We start from the raw sequence: 20,413 nt of genomic DNA, 5'->3' as shown, positions 1-20,413 counted from the left end.
TGATAAAGCATCAGTTTTGACTTTTAATTCTCTAAGAAATTAAACCAAACTGTATCAGCCAGTGGATGCTTGATCTGGTAGACTTTTTAAAGCTGGGAGAGATTTCGGCCATCATCAAATCCAACTACTGCCCATTTCACAGGTGAGAATGCTGAGTCCAGAAGACCTCAGTGACTTGCCCAAGGTCACTCACAAGGTCAGTGGCAGAGTAAGAATTAAAGACAAAATTCTTAATTCCAGGTCAAATTATTTGCTTCAATTCGGTTCCAACAAATTAAACAAAAAGTATCCACTAGAGCTCAACCTTCAACCATATGTTGGTTAAAAAAAAATATATATGTATATATATATATATATATATATACGCACACACACACACATATATGTTGATTAAATTATAACAGAGCAAAATTTTGAAGTACATTTAAAGAGAAAGAATCAGTAAATTGTGCTATTCAGAATTATATTTCATTAGAATCAGATCAAGGCAAAGTTTCTGACTTTAAGATGTAGGTAATTTACAGCTCAACATTCAAATCTGTCAGTGTTAATATGGGAGTCAGAGAAAATGTTTAGGACTGATTTGCAGAACAATGTAAGGCTCTAAGCAAGTTTCATTGAAAGCTTGCTATTTATATTGGCCAGTTGAGTGAGTTAATCAAATGCTCCTGGAGTCCTGGGCACACAAAGAATCACATCTAGTTGCTTCCATCTTGGAAGGGATAACCACAGCTGTTTCTCACCCACACTCTTTTAGCACAGCTGGACTTCCTTTCATTAGTGGTGACTGGGACTCCGCCCACAGGCAGTCACAGAATCTATGGATAGGGAGAGACTTCTACAATGGCTCTCAAATTTGAACGTGCACTTGAATCTCCTGGAGATCTTGTTAAAATGTAGATTCTGAATCAGTCGGTCTGGGGTAGTTCTGAGAGTCTGCATTCGTAACAAGCTCTCAGGTAATGCTGATGCTGCTGGTATAGGATCCACACTTTTAGTTGCAAGAAGGTACTGGTTGTCTGATCCATTCCTCCACCTTTGCTTGAAATATGGTTGATAAAGCCAAATTATTTGGAGAAAAAGTAGGAACTCTTGCTAGCAATACAAGTTTTACTTATACCAATAAGCCATACCAGTCATTCAGATCAATATGCTGAATCAGAAAATCTTAGTATCCTAAAGAGGGTTTTCTTACATCAGCCAAAATTCCCTTTGCTTCAAGGCAGAATCTTTTCTCTTATTCTATATGTAACACAGTGGCAGAGCCATCACTTCCACAGGTTCTCCCCTGTAGTTAGTGTGACGGGCCTCAAGGGTTCTCAGCCTTGGCTGCACACTGGAATCACCTGGGAGGTTTAGAACACTTCCCGTGCCCTGCCCACACACATACCCACCCCTGCACCATTCAATCATAACCTGTAGGCACGGGATGCAGGCATCAGCAGTTTTTAAAGCTCCTCAGTTGATTCCAACATGCAGCCAAGGTTGAAAACCACTGGTCTACCTTGTCTCCCTATGTCCCTGGGAATATAAGACATATGAGACAAGCATGACAAGCCTAATTCCTTTTCTAGCCCTCATTTGTTCCATAAATCTTTATTGAACATCAGGCAACGGGCTACATGCTGGGGCTAGACAGTGAACAGGAAAAGAAGTGTAAGTGGGAGAATGTGTCAATGCTTATAAAGAGGGACTTCTTACGTGTACTTCCCACATTCCACTCTGGGTCTTGATTCCTTCCATCTGAAAAGGTGGACCTTTTAGTGCAGTGCTCCTGGCCCTGGCATCTCTATTCTGACATCATCCTCTGTGTATCCAGGACCCTTTGGAAACCCCATTCTTGCTTTTGTGAATCTCACTGTATTCTTGACTCCCTAGTGTACTTAGAAAACTTATTCATATATCCCAGCCTTCATCAGAAGAAGGAAAATCTAATCTAGGTTGGGTTTTTTTCCCCTCATGTGCCTACTTTCCCTTCTCCCCTTTCTGTGTCTTTCTCTCCTTGGGTTGAGAGTCATTTATGGTCTTCCTAATCTGTGGAATATGTCCCTCCTGCCTCAGAATCATGTTTTTTCCATGTTGTGACAGACAAGCCTTACTTGTCCGCCACAGATGTATAAGAATGTTGCTTAAGGTCTGCTCATCAAAAATGAGCTCTATGGACCTGCATAATTGGTGTCACCGAGGATCTCATTTGAAATATAGAATCTCAGGGCCTGACCTGCACCTACTGAATCAGAATCTGCATTTAAACCTGATCCCCAGGCAATTCATATGCATGTTACAGTTTGAGACTCTCTTAGGGAATGTTGAGGAATAGAGAGTGATCATGCACCTTAAATAAGAATTTCACTCTCATCTGTAGGTTTTCGGATTCACTCTGGAAAATGTTGACTTACAGTTATTTCAAAGTTTAACAGTCTGACTAGTGCTCAGCCACTCAGTGTTCTTCCCTAGAAAATGGTCCATAAACTTTGGGTTCTGGTTCAGTAAGCTGATGTTCTGCTGTAAACACTGAAGCTCCTGATTTGTCTGCTTGTTCAGACAGAGGGCATCTCTGTTCCACACAAATGTGGCAGCAAAGGTGCTTGTGAGTAGGGCCAAATTTTCTCCTTAAAAAGGCTCTGAATTTGTTCAAACACCAGGAGCAAGTGCTTGGTTAAGATCCCAGAATTCTTGGCACATAAAGCATAAAGAGACAATTTTGGATTGAAACTTCTTACGATAGTTGTTACCACTCATGACCTTGGTCCCAGAGAAGAGCCTTCTGCAGTCCTGATTTGGGGTAAAACTGCATCCTGATGGTCCTGCCAGTGTGGGCTAATGCGAGACAGACTGCTGCCTTGCCACGCAGCTGAATAATTGACCTGTTGGTTGGAGTTCTTTAGTGCTGTTCACTTAAGCAATGAGGAGTGTCTGCCAAGCACAGTGATTTTAGGTTTAGCAGAGTTATAAACTTTCTTCCTTTTGCAGTCATTATCCAACAAGTTCAGCTGCTTCTTAAGCCAGTCTTCATTTCTAGCAATATAGTTACATCGTAGGACAGCAGTTCTCAGCCTTGACTGTACATTTGAACCCCCAGGAAGCTTTGAAATATACTGATTCCTGGGTTCTCCAAGAGATGCTGACTTAATTGGTCTGGGGTGAGGCCTGGGTTTCAGTGTGTACAGGGGTCCTGAGGTGATTCTAACGTGCAGCCAGATTGGAGAGCCACTGTCATAGAGGAAGGGCCTTATCTTCTGAGTTACCAGTGGTCCTGTATCCAGTGAATCTAATAGCTATGTCACATTATTAGATATGTTAAAAATGAGTGACCCCTCGCTGGCTGTGTGGCCTTGAAAGAATCACTTAAATTCTGTATACCTCAGTTTCCCCTTCTCTAAAATAGGGATAATTATTACATAAGAGGGTAGTTGTGAAGATTTAAATAACATAATTAAGATGACTGGTACAGTGCTTAGCGTATAGTAAGCACTCAACAAAGTAGGAGTTGTTGTAAAGAACTGTGGACATGGCCCTACTTTGTACATGGAATTCGATCTCCTCTGAGTCTGCTGGTGGTGTTACCATACAGGCTTTGACAGGGAGTTCTCTACTGAGGCTGTGCTATTGGGCCCACAGGTGGAGCCAGAAGTCAGATCGGGAATGCTCTGCAGAAGCCACTCATTGTTCCTAACTGTCTTAAGACAAAACAGAATGAAGCAGTACCCCCTCATGGAAAGAGAAACCCAGCCCAAAAATCTGTTGAGAAGAAAACTGTGGAAAAGTATCAAAGGACATCCAAGGAGAAAGTATAGCTATCAAATTTGAGAGTTAGCTAGTTTCCTTTTTCTAAAAGGGGAATGTGTTTATGCTATGAGCTCATAAAAACCTATGGAACAAATTAAAGTAAACATGTGGTGAGGAACACCCTTCATGGAAATCTAGGAGCCAGAAATCTCTTGGATTATTTTTTTTCCATTTAATTTTAGTCTATTAATCAGAAATTTTAAAATAAACGCCTTCTGTGTTTTTTTCTTTTTAAAACTTGTTTACTTGAATGTGAACATATGATGAATATATGTGCATATGTTTTTATATATTTATACATACACATAAGTGTGTATAAGTATGTATATATATATATATATATATATATATATTCTCATACATTTAAATATAAAGCAGGATTAGATCAATTGCACTTAAAACCAAAGGATTTCTGCTAGGATGAACTGTGGAATCTCCAAAATGTGACAATAACATTAATAACATTAAAAGAGTATAAACCCAAGTGAAATCACTATCCTGGTTTTCAACCAAAATGCTGGCTCTACGCTTCTCTTACAGAAGCCATACCAGGAGTACCCATGCTCAAAAATTTGCACATTTTTTTTTCAACTTGACCACTCTTTCTGAGCTGAAAATCTCCCCGTAAAATAGATTCTAAAATATAGATTTTTTTTTCTAAACAATTAAGCTGTTCATAGAATAACTTAAATATAATTTATGTGTGACATTAACTTAGCTCTGGCCAATTCTAAACTCTCTTTCATTCTGTTGCCAGAGTTGCCTTTAGAAAACAGAGACCTGGTTATGTCATTCCACTACTCAAAAAATCTTTAACAACTTCAAATCAGTGTTCTTAACTTGATATTCAAATCTTGCCCCAAACTACTCTCTGATTTTAACTTCTCCTAAATGTACAGTGGTGTCCATCTCCACACCTTTGTTCACCCTGTCCCTTCTGAGAATACCCTTTCCACGTCATGTCTGACTTTCAAAACCTTACCCACTCTTGACATCACAGCTCAAATGCTACCTCCCTCATAGGGCATCCCCAGTCCCCACCCCAAAACCACTCTCACGTTGATTTTAGTTTCTCCCTCTTCATTTTACTTCTTCCATGCTCTGTGCTTCATAGTTTCATATCATTGCCACAGAATTAATTACACTTTTCCTCATGTTAGTAAGTGTTTGTGAAGTAATAGTGAATTGTGCTTAAGTAATATAGACTTTTGAGCCTGACTAGACCTGAGTTAAAACCCTGATTCTTAGACAATCGCTTGATTTTTCTGAATTTCAACTTCTTCACCTATAAACTGAAGAAAATATTACCAAATTTGTATGAATTGGTAGGGGAGAATATATGAGAATATGCAGTAAATGTCCCCAATACAGAGTAGCTATTATTACCACAGTGATTCGGATCATCTCCTCAACTAGTTCATCAACAGTACCTTGCAGCATCTTACCCTCCATAGTGTTTTCTGAATTGAATGGAAGCAGCCCAAATTGATGGCATCTGCTGCCTGGCTCTTACTGAGCTATTAGTTTTTCGACATCTGTTTTGAATTTCAGAAAGAAATGTCCATTTTTAGGCAACAGCAGTATTTTCCTGTGGCATTTCAATATGTCTCAATCCTGAAATGATTATAACTTGTGCTTGATTGAATCCAAGTCAGCAAAGCCATGGAGAACATCCCAGACTGTGAGCACATCTACTTTACATAGGCCTAAGAGAGCAAAGCCATCTATACAAAGAGCCTGAACACAAAAGAACATTATGTCAGCTTTTAATGACCTTGCCCTTTGCTCAGATGTTTAAATAGTGACAATAATGGAGTTTTGGAAGCTCTTAATTATCCACAATATTGAAAGACAGAGAAAGCACAGAAACCCTGGTTTTTTTTGATATCTAGAGTGCTGGTAACTACACAGAATGCACTCAGGATGTGTTTATAATGACAATTATTGACTCTATTTTCTTGAATCCCAATTCCCTTACAGAACTTCAGAAAAAAGAAGCCACCATTTTCTCCAGTAGTTTCTGAGTTATTTTTTATGGAAAATAGAATTTTCTAAACCACCATGCTTCATGAACCCTGAGTCTCTGTTTCAGCACCAAGGACAGAGCCCCACTGGGCTTGATGCCCACCCCTCCTATTTAATTAACAAAATTTTTAATATTTTAAAATTTCTGCTCAGATGTTTTTTCAACCATCTAATATATTGCTTTTCTGAACACTAGTTATCTGTCAAACCTTGGTGTATATCCAAGGCTCACTTTTTGAGTTACATTTACCGCTCTCAAGGTAGAACTGAGGCAGGAGATGAGCAAGAGGAAAGTTAGTAAGTAATTATAACACTATATGACAAGTGCTATTTACAGAGTTATGTATGAGCCAGGGGAAGAAATGATTAACTCTGACTGGTAAAGGAAGACTTTACCAAGGAGTTGACATTTGAGCTGGGTACTGAGAATTGAGTGAAGTTTGCAATACAGAGAAGAGACTCCATGAAAGAGTACACAGTATATTCAGGCATTTCTGGAAATGCAATTTGATGTGGCTGAAAAGTGGGGTGAATGGAAGGTTAAGGTAAGAGATAAAGAACAGGCTAGATAAGATCACCAAGTACTTGAACACCACACTAAGTGGGTTAGGCTTTATCCTGGAAAAATGGAGAACCATTGAAGGGTTTTGAGCAGGGACATGATCTGATCAGATTTTTGTTTTAGAAAGATAGGTCCTACAGCAAGAGAGAATATACCGAAAAAAAGAAATGAGAGGACAGAAGGCCAGATAAAGGTGACATTTCTTCATATGGTCCTGGAAATGAGGGGCCACTTCATCATTAACAAGGTTAGACAGAGAGAATTTTCTTGGCCATCTCTCATTAGCTGTTCACCAATGTTTCACATGTGCATTATGTCTCTCCAGATTCTTCCAAGAAGATAAAGGATGTCTTGGCTGAATTTAATGAGGGTGGGAGCCTCAAACAATATGACCCACATGAGGTAAGAAAATTTCCATTTCATGCCTTTAAAAAACCTCATGTCCCAGCTTTTCCATAATATGTTCCCCTCTTGGAAGTTTAGCTCACCTTAGTTCATTGAGAACTTGCTTCTCAATGTATTTTCTCCTAAGTCTCAAGTGAGCCATTGGTACTAGCTGGAGTTGTATGTTTCCCATCTCCGTTCACCCTCTCACTGTCCTAGAAGACTACATCATACCCTCTCCCCTTTCCTCAAATCTCTCACTCCTCTCCTCATTCTCAGTTATCAACTGTTTTCTACTTCACTGATAAAATAGAAACAATCAGAAGAGATCTTCCACAAGATCCTCGCCCACCTACATACCTTTCCTCCTGTAACTAGGAATGAGCTCTCCATGCTTTCGTTAAGTCCAACCCTCCACTTGTCCATTCAATCCTATCCTCTTTTGGTCTCTTGACAGGCATTGCTTCAGCAATGCATTCCTCTCTATGTCTGTCTATCTCTACCTCTACCTATTTCTATCTCTATCTCTCTGTTTCCCTATTTCTCTCTATTCTATCTCCTTCACATCAGCTTTCTCTTATATGTTAGATTTTTCTCATCAACATATAAACATACTGTTATTTCTCCTACATTAAAAAACATTCTCCTGACCTCACTTCTCCCTCAAGCTACCACCTCATTTCTTTCCTGTCCTTTACAGCAAAGCTGTGCAAAAGATTTGTCTATACTCATGGTCTCCAATTTCTCTTCTTCCCACTGTCTTGAAAGCCCTTCAATCAGAGTGTAACCTGCACCCCTCCTCTAAAATCATTAGTCAAGATAGCCAAGGACTTCCACATGGCTAAATTCAATAGCCATTTTACTCAACAGCACTGGACACAGTTGGTGAAATCCTCCTCTACACTCTTCACTTGGTTTTTAAGACACTACACTCTCTGATTTTCCTCTTTCCCCTCTATCTGACATTTTCACTTAAAAAATCAGACAGGCATCTCAAACTTAACATGAGCTGAACTGAGCTCCTTGATCTTCCCTTTGAAATCTGGTTTTCCAAGAGTCATTCACAGTTCAGTAAATGACAACTCTATTCTTCAAGTTATTCAACCTAAAACTATGGAGTCATCATTGACTTTTCTCTTTCTCTCACATCCCACGTCCAATTCATCAACAAACCCCGTCACTTCTACTTTCAAAATATACCCAAAATCTAGCCACCTCTCACCACCAGCACTGCTTCCATCCTGACCCGAGACACCATTATATTTTGCCAAGATTATTGCAGTAGTCTCCTAACTGGGCACCCTGTTTCTGCTCTTGACCTTTAATGTCTATTCTTCACACACATCCTAAGCAATCTGTTAAAACTTAAGTCAGATCATGTCACTACTCTGCTTGACAATCTCTGATGGTTCCCCCTACCTCCTACTCAGAGTTGAAATCAAGATCATTACAGGGCCAGCCCAGTGGCCAAGTGGTCAAGTTCACACACTCCACTTCAGCAGCCCTAGGGTTTTGCTGGTTCGGATCCTGGATACGGACCTAATACCGCTTATCAAGCCATGCTCAGGTGGCGTCACACATAACAGAACCAGAAGGACGTACAACTCGAATATACAACTATGTACTGGGGGGCTTTGGGGAGAAGAAGAAGAAAAAAAAGAAAAAGATTGGCAACAGATGTTAGCTCATGTCAGGTGCCAATCTTAAAAAAAAAAAAAGATCATTACAATCTGTACCTCTCCCTACTCTCTGACCTCATTTCTTGCTACTCTCCTTCTTCTCCTTCCTTTTCAGCCATATCAGCCTCCTTGATTCTGTCAAACAAGACAAAATTGCTCTAACCTCAGCACCTGTGCAGTTGCTTTTGCCTCTTCCTGCCGTGTTCCTTCCCCTGATATCCACATTGTTCCTCCCCTCGCCTCCTTCAAGTGTTTGCTTAAATCGCCTTCTCAGTGAATGTCACCTTCTCTATCTAAAATGTTAAGCCCTCTTTCCTGACACCGCTTATCCTCCTGTTCTGCCTTATTTTCTTCCTTAGTACTTCTCACCATCTGTCACACTATATAACTTATTTATTTAATTGTCCCTCTCTCCCACTAGAACATTTTTGTTCACTGCTGTATCCTCAGTGCTCAGAAGAGTATCTGGCTCATAGCAGGCACTCAACAAATATTCGTTGAATGTAAAAATGAATGCAAGACCTCCCTTACTTTCAAATTCAACTCATATAATATTTCTTGAGCATCCAGGCACTGTGCTGGGCACTGCAGAAGATACTAAGATGAGGAAGCACAGTTCCTGCCCTCTGGAACTTATTTCCTACTGGCAGGGTCAAGTTTAAGAACCATGACGCTGGAGTCAAGTGGTCTTAGGTTAGACTCCTACCTGCCAACCAGCACTGTGACTTTGAATAATATTTCACCTTTATGAGCCTCAATTTCCTCATCTGTAACCTGAAGATAACAACAACCAAAGAAAGACCCTGAAGTCTGCAGATCAGTGGATTAAATGAGATAATTTTTGCAAAGTGTCTAACGCTTTACAAGACACTTAAAAAATGGTACTCATTATTATTCCCCTTTCCCCTGAATATTTTAAACTCAACTCCCTCTTCCCTGCTCCTGGGTCCTTTTATGAGAGCTAATTGCAGAAAAGTGACTGATCAGCAGGACAAACTTGGGATGAGGCTAGCCGCTTATTATTCATATTGTCATCCTTTCCACAAACCTTGAGTCAACTCCTTCTCTGCTGGGTACTGGTAGTGAATCAACAGAGTCCATGCCCTCGGGGTACACCTGAGAGGGGCTTTGGATAAAATGCACCAATCACCAGGAGAATGAAGTAGGAGAAAGGTTCCTGGAACAGGAGCCAGATTGAGAATGCACGGTTTCAAAGAACATTCCTGAGGAGAAGCCATGCAGAGAAGATGGCAGAGCCAGCAAAGAACTTGCTGCTACCCCCTCCCCCCAACCGTCTACCCCCAACTCCAAAAACACAGGAACAAAGACTGGCGGGGGCTGCTAATCAGCCCGTCTGCCCTGGGGCTGATGAGTGGGAGGGGAACAATTTGGTCAAGGCCACCGAGGGTGTGAAGGCCACAGGAGCTTTCAGAAGCAGGGAGCAGCTTGGCTGTTATGAGCAGGCTGCCACCCCCACCTCCATCAGGCTGGCCCCCACTCTGTATGCCTGGCACCATTGTGTCCCAGGAGAGCTTGTCACTCTGATTTTCATTCTTTCTCACAGTGTGGCTGGCTTCTAGTAGGTGTAATGTCCCGGCACGGGGTTGGGGAAACAACAAGGGTTTAATTTCTCTCGAGCTTGATGGCTCACTGCTGCTAAAATGTCTCAACAAGAAATGAATTAGCTGTGGGAAGGGGCAGGTTGCTGGAAAAGCGAGGCCAGGCATAAAAGCTTGCAGAGTGGCAGGGCTGCATCTGGTCCTGACAAGCATGCCCTTACCTATCAGCACTGAATGATTCTCTGGAGAATAGTGTGCAGCTGAAGACAACCAGAAGGTGGACAAGAATACAGGGGAGCCAAAGGGGCAGGTGGTTTTGTTGCATCATGACCTTAGACTCAGACACATCTAAGCATAAAGCCCAGCTCTCTTACTTGCGTTATGACTTTGAGCAAGTTATTTATGTTCTCAGAATTTTTTCATCCACAAAATGACTGTCATAGTCCTCCCTCACATTGTTGTTATGCGACTTAAGTGAGATCACAGATGTAACATGCCTGATGCACAGTAAACTCTCCATCTAGTTCTCTTCCCTTCCTGACCTGGGTAAGAAATAACTTTCTTTAAACAGATTGCAGCAAAGGCAATTGCCCAGCTAGTTCTTGCATGAAAGTTGCAGTTTCTGGGAAAAAAACAGGCCTGAACAATGGCAGTGCCGAGGATATTACTCCAGGGCTCAGAGGATTGCCAACGTGCCTCATAGTGGTTGGTTATCTGGTTTGGGAATGGTACCCAGCTACTCTCTACCCATCACACGTTTACTAAGCAGTTACTCTGAGCCTGACCCGTGCTCATAAAGAACTTACTCTCTCATAACCCAGATATCACTTTGAGAGTGGCACATAGTCACATCTCTTTGCCTACTGATCTTTGGGTGCTTAGAAGGAGTGCAGGGAGTGTGACATCAGCACTGGGACCTGTGACAGATACAGTAGCAGGAGCACTGGACTAGGAGTCAGACTGGGTTTCTGGTTTTACTCTGCCGCTAGCTGGCTGGTGCAATCACTGAACTCCCAGATCCTCAGCCACATAAGGAGATCTAGTCCCCTGAGCTCTTCTGGGGTGAATGCTCTGTGTTTCTGTGCTTATTCTATGCCATCCTGTTCCCCAGGATAGGGACATAAATGGATGGACATGTGTTCAATCATCATTGTTTCATAAGTTCTCATAACAGTTTGTCAGTTCTTTTCCTAGAGCACTCACCACTGCTGACTCTATATTACAGTTATTTCAATCCTTTTACCATATATTGCTGAGTCTCTTGAAGGTATGGACCCATGCCTAATTCACCGGCGTGACCCTCATTGGTGCCCAGCTCTGCGTCTTGTACCTAGGAGACTCAGTGCATGTATGTTGACTGAATGAACTCTACAATAATTGGTCACAGTCAAGTGTACCAATTAGAAACCCAACATCCATTAAAATGCCTATCAGGAAACACTGTGATAGATGGGATGGCGGATACAAAGATGAAATAAGACATTTCACTACCTCCCAGGAACTCTAGATCTAGATGAGGAACTAAGGTATGTCACAAACAACTATACGTTAATAGAGGGCAGCAGATATGAGTGTCCCTAGACAGGAACCAAGGTCGAAAAGTATAACAATTCAGGCATAGGAGATCATACCAGACTTCCTGGAGGAGGTGGCATCTGGGTTGGGGCTTAAAGGATAGCTAGAATTTTAACAAGTGGAGAAGGAAGCAGTTCACGTAAAGTGCACGGAAGTTGGGCCAGGAAAGAACACAGAAGACAGTCTGGACAAACTATGGAGGTATACATAAGGAATAATAGGAGAAAAGACTTAAGGGTCTCAGAGCTTGAAGTGGCCACAAATCTAGGTTGGAGTGGGATTATGGAAGGGCTGTGAATCCCAAAAGGCTCAGAAGATGCACAAGATGATCCATTGGACTGTGGGAACACTACCTATTAGACCTTCTATTTACACTGATTTTTATCTAATCTAATTTCTATTTTCTAACTTATTTTTTGTGTATGTTTTATAACGTCCAGTAGAAGAGCATAGTGGTACATGTATATAATTATAAATGAAGATAAGTGGAAACACACGCTCAAAAATGTAATAGAGAGCACCTGATTTTAAAAGTTTGGAGACAAATGATCTCAACTCTCCAATGGGCAATTAGAAACCATGGAAGGTTTTTGAGTAGGGAAGCAATCTGATCAGAATTTTGCTTTGGGAAGATCAACCTGGCAAAGATGAATAAGATGGGAGGACCAACAAATAGAGGTGGAAGCAAAGAAGCCTTTAAGAGATACTGCGCTGGTCTGGTAGGATGCATGAAACAGAAGTCTGAAACCAGGAACTTTGGGGCCTTCAATAGACCCCTTGTCAGGGTGGTGGCAGAAGGACAATGGACACAAAAAAGACCTGGATGTGACAGATGTTGCAAAAGAACAGTGAACAGAAGGAAGGGACAAGAACTAGTCTCAGATGACTAGGAGTTCAAAGCTGAGCCTGGAGTATTGGGAGAATAATGGTGTCATTGACATTAACAGAAACTGCCAGGTCAGGAAGAGGGCCTGGTTTAGAGAGGCAGCTAATAGACGTGTAGAGCCTGAGATCTTCTAGTCCAGCACTCACGATTTGCTAAAGAAGAAACTTAGGTTCATAAAAGGGGGAAAATATGGTAGAGCTGAGACCAGTCATGAGGTCTCTTGATCTCATTTGATGATCCTTCAGCTTTGGTTTTTTTTAAAGCATTATGTTAGACTTTGTTTAACTGAACTTTCTTTTTATTAAATCATTTAGTACAGTCTGTTTTCCAGAAATATTTTATGCTGATAGTTTTCAATTTGATGCTAACCAAAAAAGATTAACAGGACATTTTGGAACTCAAAACTACATTGTAAAACAATACTTGTCAATTAAAATAGAATGACAATGTAAAAGAACCTTTTAAAGGAAATAAAGTGCTCTCAGCAAATAGTCAAATCAAAGCAGAAGTGATCCAAAATAGCACAACACCATGGAAAATAGAGAGTTTCAACGTGAGAGATTGGAATGCTGCAGAGAAGCCAGAGATGAGAAAGTGTAAAAAGAGACAATTGGATTTGTGACCCTCAAGAGAGCAAGTTCAGAAGTGATGGGCTAGAATCCAAACTGAATGAGATTAAGGAGGTGAGGAGGCTACTGTTGTCTGGAGAAATTTGAAGGGGAAGGGAGGAAGGACAGGCTAGTAGCTCAAGCAGCCACCAATTTCTTTGAAATAGTGACCTTGAACATGCCTGCAGGTAGGAGAGACGCAGATGTTGGGAGACGCCATCACAGACAGAGAGGGTAGAGTCAAAGGTCAAAGTGGTGGATTCCATTTGGAAAGCAGGAGGAAAAGGCTTTGCTCTTGTGTACTGAGGGAAAGGAGAAGGGTGTTGAGGAAGAGACATTCTGAGGTGATGAGGCTGTGGAGACAGAGAGGGACAGAAAGAGGATGAAAGAGAGACACGCAGAGACTCAGAGATAGAAAAGACAGACAGGTAGAGACAGAGAGATTGGTAACTGTCACAAAGAAATGTGAGTCCACCATTTGCTTAGAGGTCTCTTCATCTGATAAGAGCCCACGTTACCCTCTGTCCAAACGAATCAAGCTTCTTCCACTCTGCAAAGGAGATGTATAGAACAGTCTAGCAGGGAGCTAAGTAGAAACTGCCTTGGGAGCTCCCTCCCAGTGGGGTCGGGAGGGCATCACTTGTTTTTAGGGCCAAGACTTTGTATTCCAAACCTGATTGTACACATGCCAGCTTCTCGTCTGGGAAGGCTCCCAGATCTGCCTGAAGAGACAAGAGGTTAAATGCTATAACGTTTTGGAAGGAGAGCCGAGTAGGCTCCCGGAAAGGGATTTTATTCTCATGGCTGTGATTATTCACAAAAGCCTGCACAGCAGATCTTGAAGTAGTTCTTCCTCAAATGATTTCCAGGAGCATCTGCCGATTTGATGAAGAATCTGATGCCATCAAAGCACAAGCCAGTGATGACTCACTGCAAACTGTTGTTGTTGAGTGTTTGCTGAGTGAAGCAGCCCTGCCTGGCATGGTGGCTCCCAGCCTGGGGCCAGAAGCCAGGCAGCACTGGGAGAGATACAGCAGGGAGAGGTTCTAGTTTTTGGCATGTTTCTTGGTTCTACCTTCTGTCCTTGGCTTCCGGCTCTTTTCCCGGTGCCTAAAACCTTCACAAGGACATGTTTTGAGAGCCGCTGAGCCAGACGCACACCCTCCCCTGTTACCTTGAGGCTTGTCCAGGGAAGGTCAGTTATGAAAGTAATGAAGGATGGAGCCTGTCTCTTTCTCTTCCAGGTCTTTCCCCTTTTCTGAGACCTGAATACTCAGGAATCACATCCCTCACAGCACAGGCAGGAAATCGAGATACTACAAAAAAGCCATTTCTTTCCATCGTGTTTCCAACTACATCCTTCTTCATCTTCCCTTGGATTCCGGGGCACTGACCTAGTCCTGCTCATTACAGACAAGTCCCTCTCATGGGCCTGGACTGAGGCAGTGACCCTCCCCTGTGGCCTCCTCCCCAGCGCTCACTCTCCCTCACCCCTTTTCTACCTAAATTTAGATGTGTCTTGTTCCAAAAGCCTCCTGTGGCACCAGGCCCACCCCCCCAAACCTCAATGTGCAACCACCAGTGTCTTCTCTTTCTTATATCCTACTCTCTGCTCTCTGTGCCTGTCATTCTCTATCACCTCCCTGGCCTTTTCATTCCTGCCCCACCAATCACTACGCTTTCTTCTGCTTCCCTTTCCACTTCTCTCGCCTGCCAGTTCCCCGATTCCTTTTCCTCCTCTCCCTCTTCTGTCTCCTTGCTTCTCTCCACTGACTTTTCCCTCTTTGTCCTTTCTCAGCCAGTTGGCTATGAGGTCTTCAAGCTGTTCATGAGGGCATACCTGGAGGTGGACCTGCCTCAGCCACTGAGCACGCATCTCTTCCTGGCCTTCAGCCAGAAGCCCAGACAAGAGATCCCTGACCACCCAAAGGAGGAGACCAGCAACAGCGAGGCCAGTGGCCCAGGTACATAGACCAGAGTTCCCCAAGATAGAAGGGAGATTTTTGTAGCTCTAATCCACTTGCCACAGCCATGGCTGCACTCCTAGGGGGTCCCCTGAGCCAGGGACTTCTGTATAGGGTGGGAAATGGGGACCAGGGGATGAGGACTCCTTTCCTCATATAGGCTCAAAGGAAGTCTTGTCTGATGACTCTCTCAGTAAGAGGAATAAAAAGGGACATAATTCCTGCCACTCAGGATCAGAGGGGAGGATGGGGGAAAGAAGAGGCACAGACTAACATATGGCAGGTGGAGAGAGCCTCCTATCAAGGCTGCCAGTCCATGAATGAAGCACATTCAGCTTGAGTATCCATTCTGGGACTAGCCTGGCAGTGTCAGAGGAAGAGTAAGGAGTGGGCACTTTTTCCTGGAGCTTCGGCTATAATGAGGGAGACACAGCCAACCCCAATAAGTGAGCATGAACCCAGCTGACACTCAGAGACACTGATACAACCTAAGTGATCCAGACCTCAGGAGAAGGTCTGCCCCTGCCCCTCTAAGAAGCTGGAGGGTATGGACTGGTCTTTGCATCTTCTGTCTGTTCCCCAGAGTCCAGCATTCAGAATGCGGATAATGCTGCCAAAGCAGATGAGGCCTGTGCCCCTGATACCGGTGAGTCTTTGGAATACAAGTTTCGAGGGAGGAGTTGGGAATACCTCATCCTTGGGTGGAGGCAGAAACCTAACCAGCAGTTTTGTTTTTCATATAATTGTATGCCGTTGGGCAGATCTTGTCTGCCTCCATCTCTGGGGTCCCCACCACTCAAATGTACTAGGCTTCTGAGGCTGGACAAAGATTCTTGCTTCACTTGATAGCAAGGGCAGATCCAGACTCAGGACAGTTCATTAAATGTTTACTTCTGACAGGTCTGCCTGGCCAGAGAGGGGAAAAGGGGAACCTTCTAAGGAGAAGCTGTATGATAGGGGTTTGACTGTGTGTGTGTGTGTGTGTGTGTGTGTGTGGGGTGTGGGTGTGGGTGTGTGGGTGTGGGTGTGGGTGTGTGTGTGTGTGTGTGTGTGAGAGAGAGAGAGAGAGAGAGAGAGAGAGGGAGACAGAGAGCGAGAGAGAGAATGTAAAGAGATGGCTCTAGGGCTGAGGTACAGATGACTCTACCAGTGGATGGCTGGCAGGGGGAGGGCAAGTGGGTAAGAGAGTGCTCTGGTTGACTTTCAACAATATTCACGTGCTCTGTTTGAACACATTGGGAGGAGGAGCAAGGGGATGCTGGATGATGTTCTGAAGATCTATTTGCCAGGCACCTGCTTTATTACATATTACACTTGGCCTTCACAGTCGTACCACTTTACACATTGAAGAATTGCGGCTTTAAGAGATTATATACCACTATGTGACATATGGAGCTGGGAATTTAATCCAGAATTATCCAAGCTCAAAGCCCCTGCTCTTTCCTACACCAAGAGAGGAAGGAGTGGCCTCTCTTGACGTGCCTGGACTAAGGTTTGCCTCTATGTAAAGGCACCATTTTGGTTAGTTCCCGATGGAATGACCAAGGCTGCAGTCTCAGTGCAGCTCCGTAAGTGGTGCCTAGCTGTTTGTGGGTCCACTCCTGCGCCGTGACTGATATAGAACCTTGCCTGGCACATTTATCACTGGGAACCCATTCCTCTGCTGACAGGCTATTGACAGGCACAAGCCCTCAGGCAGAGGCTCCTAGGAAAACTGGAAAGAGCAAAGGTTATCTTCCTTGACCTCTGATCTTGGATCTCATACAAATTTCCTGTACACTATCAACCCAAGTTGGGCAGGCAATAAGCATATTGGTTAAGAATCTGGACTTCGGGGACAGACTGCCTGGGTTTGACACTCAGCTCTGATACTACCTAGCTCTGTAACCTTCAGTATATTTGAACAATGTCTCTGTGCCTCAGTTTCTCCACTGGTAACCTGAAATGATAATAAGTTTTGATATGAAGTTTGAGTTACACGTGTAAAATGCTTAGAGCCTGCCTGAAGCATAGTAAATGTTCAATAAATATTAGCAATTATTATTCAGGCCACCCTCCCAAAGCACACTCTATTCTTAACTCCACATGGTCTGTCAAGATCTCCTTTATTCTGTGCCCTCAGTCTCCAAGTGTGTCAACTGAACATCCTACTCTCATGGAAGAACCCCCTCAGGGACTCTCCTCTTCACGGTTGCTCTTGGAGCTTCAAATACGAAGACTCAGAGTCAGACCTTATTGCATTTGCATTATTTTCTGGAAAAGATTGATACACATTGGTGAATTCCAGCTCTTAGGATGTGCCCAGGGGATAAAGAATGCAGTTTTAAGTATCTTTCAAATATATAAAAAACATGATAGATAAGAGATAATACAACTGAAGGAGACCTAATTGTAACAGAGATCCATAACAAGAGAATTTCTTCAAGTGGATACTAGATGTAGTTCTAATCTCTTTTCCAGTTACAGCAAAAAGGGCAACTAGAAGTAATATAAAGTTTTCAGTGTTTAACTGAAGGACTGATGAGATAAAAAATTCACGATGGATGGAAAGCAGAGCATGGTTGGAAAAGAAGAGTTGTCTCTGGACAATATGCTCAGCAAATTCCAGGCTGCTCATGGAGCTCCACAAAGCAAGGATTAAGAGCATCAATGTCTTCCTAAGGGCTTCAGGGACAGTAGCAGGTCAAAATTCTACAAAGTATGGGCTCACCCACCCTGCTGCTAGCACCTCATCCAGCCATGCTTGGTCCATGGTCCCTTGGTTAAAGGATTTGAGTCATAAATAAGTCTTGAATCCTGTGTGGAATAGTAGAGGCATATTATGACATAAATTGTTCTCATGGTAGAAAAGAAAGGGTGAAACTGAGAGCTTTGAGATTCTAAAGTCTCAGTAAGAAAATCAACAATGAAAAGCCTCTGGCCCCAAATTCTTTACCCTGAACTTTCTTAGTCCCAGTATCTGAAACTTCAAGAGGAACCTGAGAGAAATTGCACTTCATTCCCTAAGGCTCCAGATTCTAGGTGGGGTTTGTTTTAGTGGCTGAAGTTTCTGAGGTACCAAGGAAGGAATTAGTGGGTATGCTGTTATCAAGTGATATTTGAGAAAAGATAATTGATGATGATAATGGAAGTTGGCTAACTTATTTGACCACTGTGCTTACTTGTCATGTCTATATCATTTCTGGGTCTGAGAACAACTTCCAGAGATTTCCTCCTGGACAAGTGGTTTGTGATGCACCATTTTCCTTGTTTATGGGGAAATACCAGTCTCCTACGGTCAAATCACGAAAGGACAATTATCTGACGGCTGGCCTGGGGAAGCGTGTAGCATTTTTTCATCTCCTTTTGTGATTCAAGATTTACAGTCAAAATCCTTTTCCCGTGAGGACACCTTTCACAGATGTCTTAATTAGATGACCCTGTTCGCCAGAAACAAGAACGTAGGGCCAGGCAGACACCACAGAGAGGGGCCTCTGGCAGCAAGGAAGAGCCAAGTTCTGGAATCACCTTAGATCAGGCCATCTGTTGAAAATATCACCCTTTTCCTATTGCACAAGCAGAAGCCAGAGGAAGAAACTAGATCCTCATTTGATATGACCTATTTAGGCCTATTCGATCAATCTCCAAACTCAGATCTAGAATCACTCCCTTCAAGTTTTTCCTTCCCAGAGCCAGGTGGGTGCATGATTATGTCCATAATCACAGCAGAGAAGGACTTTCGTTGCATCCAAACGTCAGCTCAGAGCCCTGAGCAATCTGCCATCATCAGGATGTCAGCTTCGGAAAGGCTGAATTCACCCCTTCCTGAATGCCCAGGACTAAATGGGATACGCAAAGTGAACTTCAGTCTCCTGGTTTTTATTTAGTTTCTCATGCTGTTGAGATGTTTCAGCAACTCGGAATATTGGAGTCTCAAGGAAAGTCCCTTAATTTTTTTTCTTAGTTTTCCCCAATTATATAAAGTAACACACTCACATTGTAGAAAATTTGAACAGTACATAAAAAAGCTAAAGAAACAACAAAGTCACCCATAATCCTACCAATGCAATTACACACACGTGCGCACTTGCACACACACACATACACATATCCTTATAGGGCTTTTTTTCTAAAAATTTTTACAGGACTAGGACCAGACTGTATACATAATTTTGGATCCAGCTTTGTCTTTTGCTTAACATTGTGTTCACAAACATTTCTTACATTGCTTAAGACTGAGTAAACATCAATTTTAATGCAAGTCCCTCTTTTAACAGATGAGAAAACTGAAGTGGAGGAGTAGCCTACTTGTGCAAGATCACACACCATTTAGCACAAACCCAGTGCTAGAGCCCCTAGCTTGCTGCTCTGTCCTGTATGCCACACTGCCCAACTGGAAGGCAACAACACTAAGAGAGAAGGCGGAACAAGTCAGGTCTACCCAAGAACCCACACGTGAAAGAGTTTGTGACATGACATCAGGAAAGAACCTCTGTAATCTGGAAGAAGGTGTTAGTCTTTTATTACTGGCAGTCCCCGAGGGATGTGCTCAGATGACTGTAGGTTAGTGGTATTCCATGTAAGGCAGCAGGAAGAGGAGGGACACCAGTAGACCTCAACGAAAATTAGAACGATGGTTCAAGGCCCAATTATAGGGCTGGTAATTCAAGGATCTTTGGGAAAAGTCTCTAGTAATGTTTTGAAACAGCTTTGTTGAGGTACAATTGGCATAAAATGAATTGCACATGTTTAAAGGGCATAGTTAGTAAGTTTTACATGTGTATACACTTAGAAACCAGCACTACATCAATATAATGAAGATATCCGTCATTGCCAAAAGTTTCCTTTGTAATTCTTTTTTCCCACCTACCCCCATCTCTATACAACCACTGACCTGCTTGCTGTCACTACAGATGAGACTGTGTTTTTGACATTTTATATAAATAGAATCATACAGTATGTACTCTTTTGGATGTGGCTTCTTTCATTCAGCATTATTTGAAATTCTTCCATATTATTTTGTGTATCGATAATTAATCTATTTTTATTGCTGGTTAATATTCCCAATACCTAGATAGATATTCCACAATTTGTTTAATCCATTCACCTGTTGACGGACACTTGGATCGTTTCCAGTTTTTGGCTATTACAATAAAACATGAACATTCTTATACAAGTCTCTGTGTGGACAGCTTTCATTCCTTTTGGGTAGAGACCTAGTAGTGGAATGACTGGGTGTAATACGGTAGATATGTATTTAACTTTATAAGAAACTGCCAAGTTTTTTCCCAAAGTGGTTAGGCCATTTTACACACCCACCAGCACTGTAGGTAGGTTCTCATTGCTCCATATCCTCACCAACACTCAGCATGACAGTCTTTTTATATTTAGCCATTCTGATAG

At 42.6% G+C, this 20,413-nt stretch overlaps 1 protein-coding gene across 7 annotated transcripts in view; it reads left to right on the top strand.

Moving 5' to 3' along the window:
• DGKG (diacylglycerol kinase gamma) overlaps positions 1-20,413 on the top strand; it is a 236,133-nt gene that overhangs the window by 74,293 nt on the left and 141,427 nt on the right. For all 7 annotated transcript variants that reach the window (XM_070582487.1, XM_070582490.1, XM_070582486.1 and 4 more), the window contains 3 exons: positions 6,702-6,778; positions 14,866-15,031; positions 15,615-15,677. In XM_070582487.1, the coding sequence (XP_070438588.1) occupies positions 6,702-6,778; positions 14,866-15,031; positions 15,615-15,677 (306 nt within the window). The remainder of the gene's footprint in view (positions 1-6,701; positions 6,779-14,865; positions 15,032-15,614; positions 15,678-20,413) is intronic.

The sequence above is a fragment of the Equus przewalskii genome, chromosome 18, assembly GCF_037783145.1.
Source record: "Equus przewalskii isolate Varuska chromosome 18, EquPr2, whole genome shotgun sequence".
Classification (NCBI taxonomy): Eukaryota; Metazoa; Chordata; class Mammalia; order Perissodactyla; family Equidae; genus Equus; species Equus przewalskii.
The sequence above is the reverse complement of the archived record's forward strand: the minus strand, read 5'-3'. Positions and strand labels throughout refer to the sequence as shown.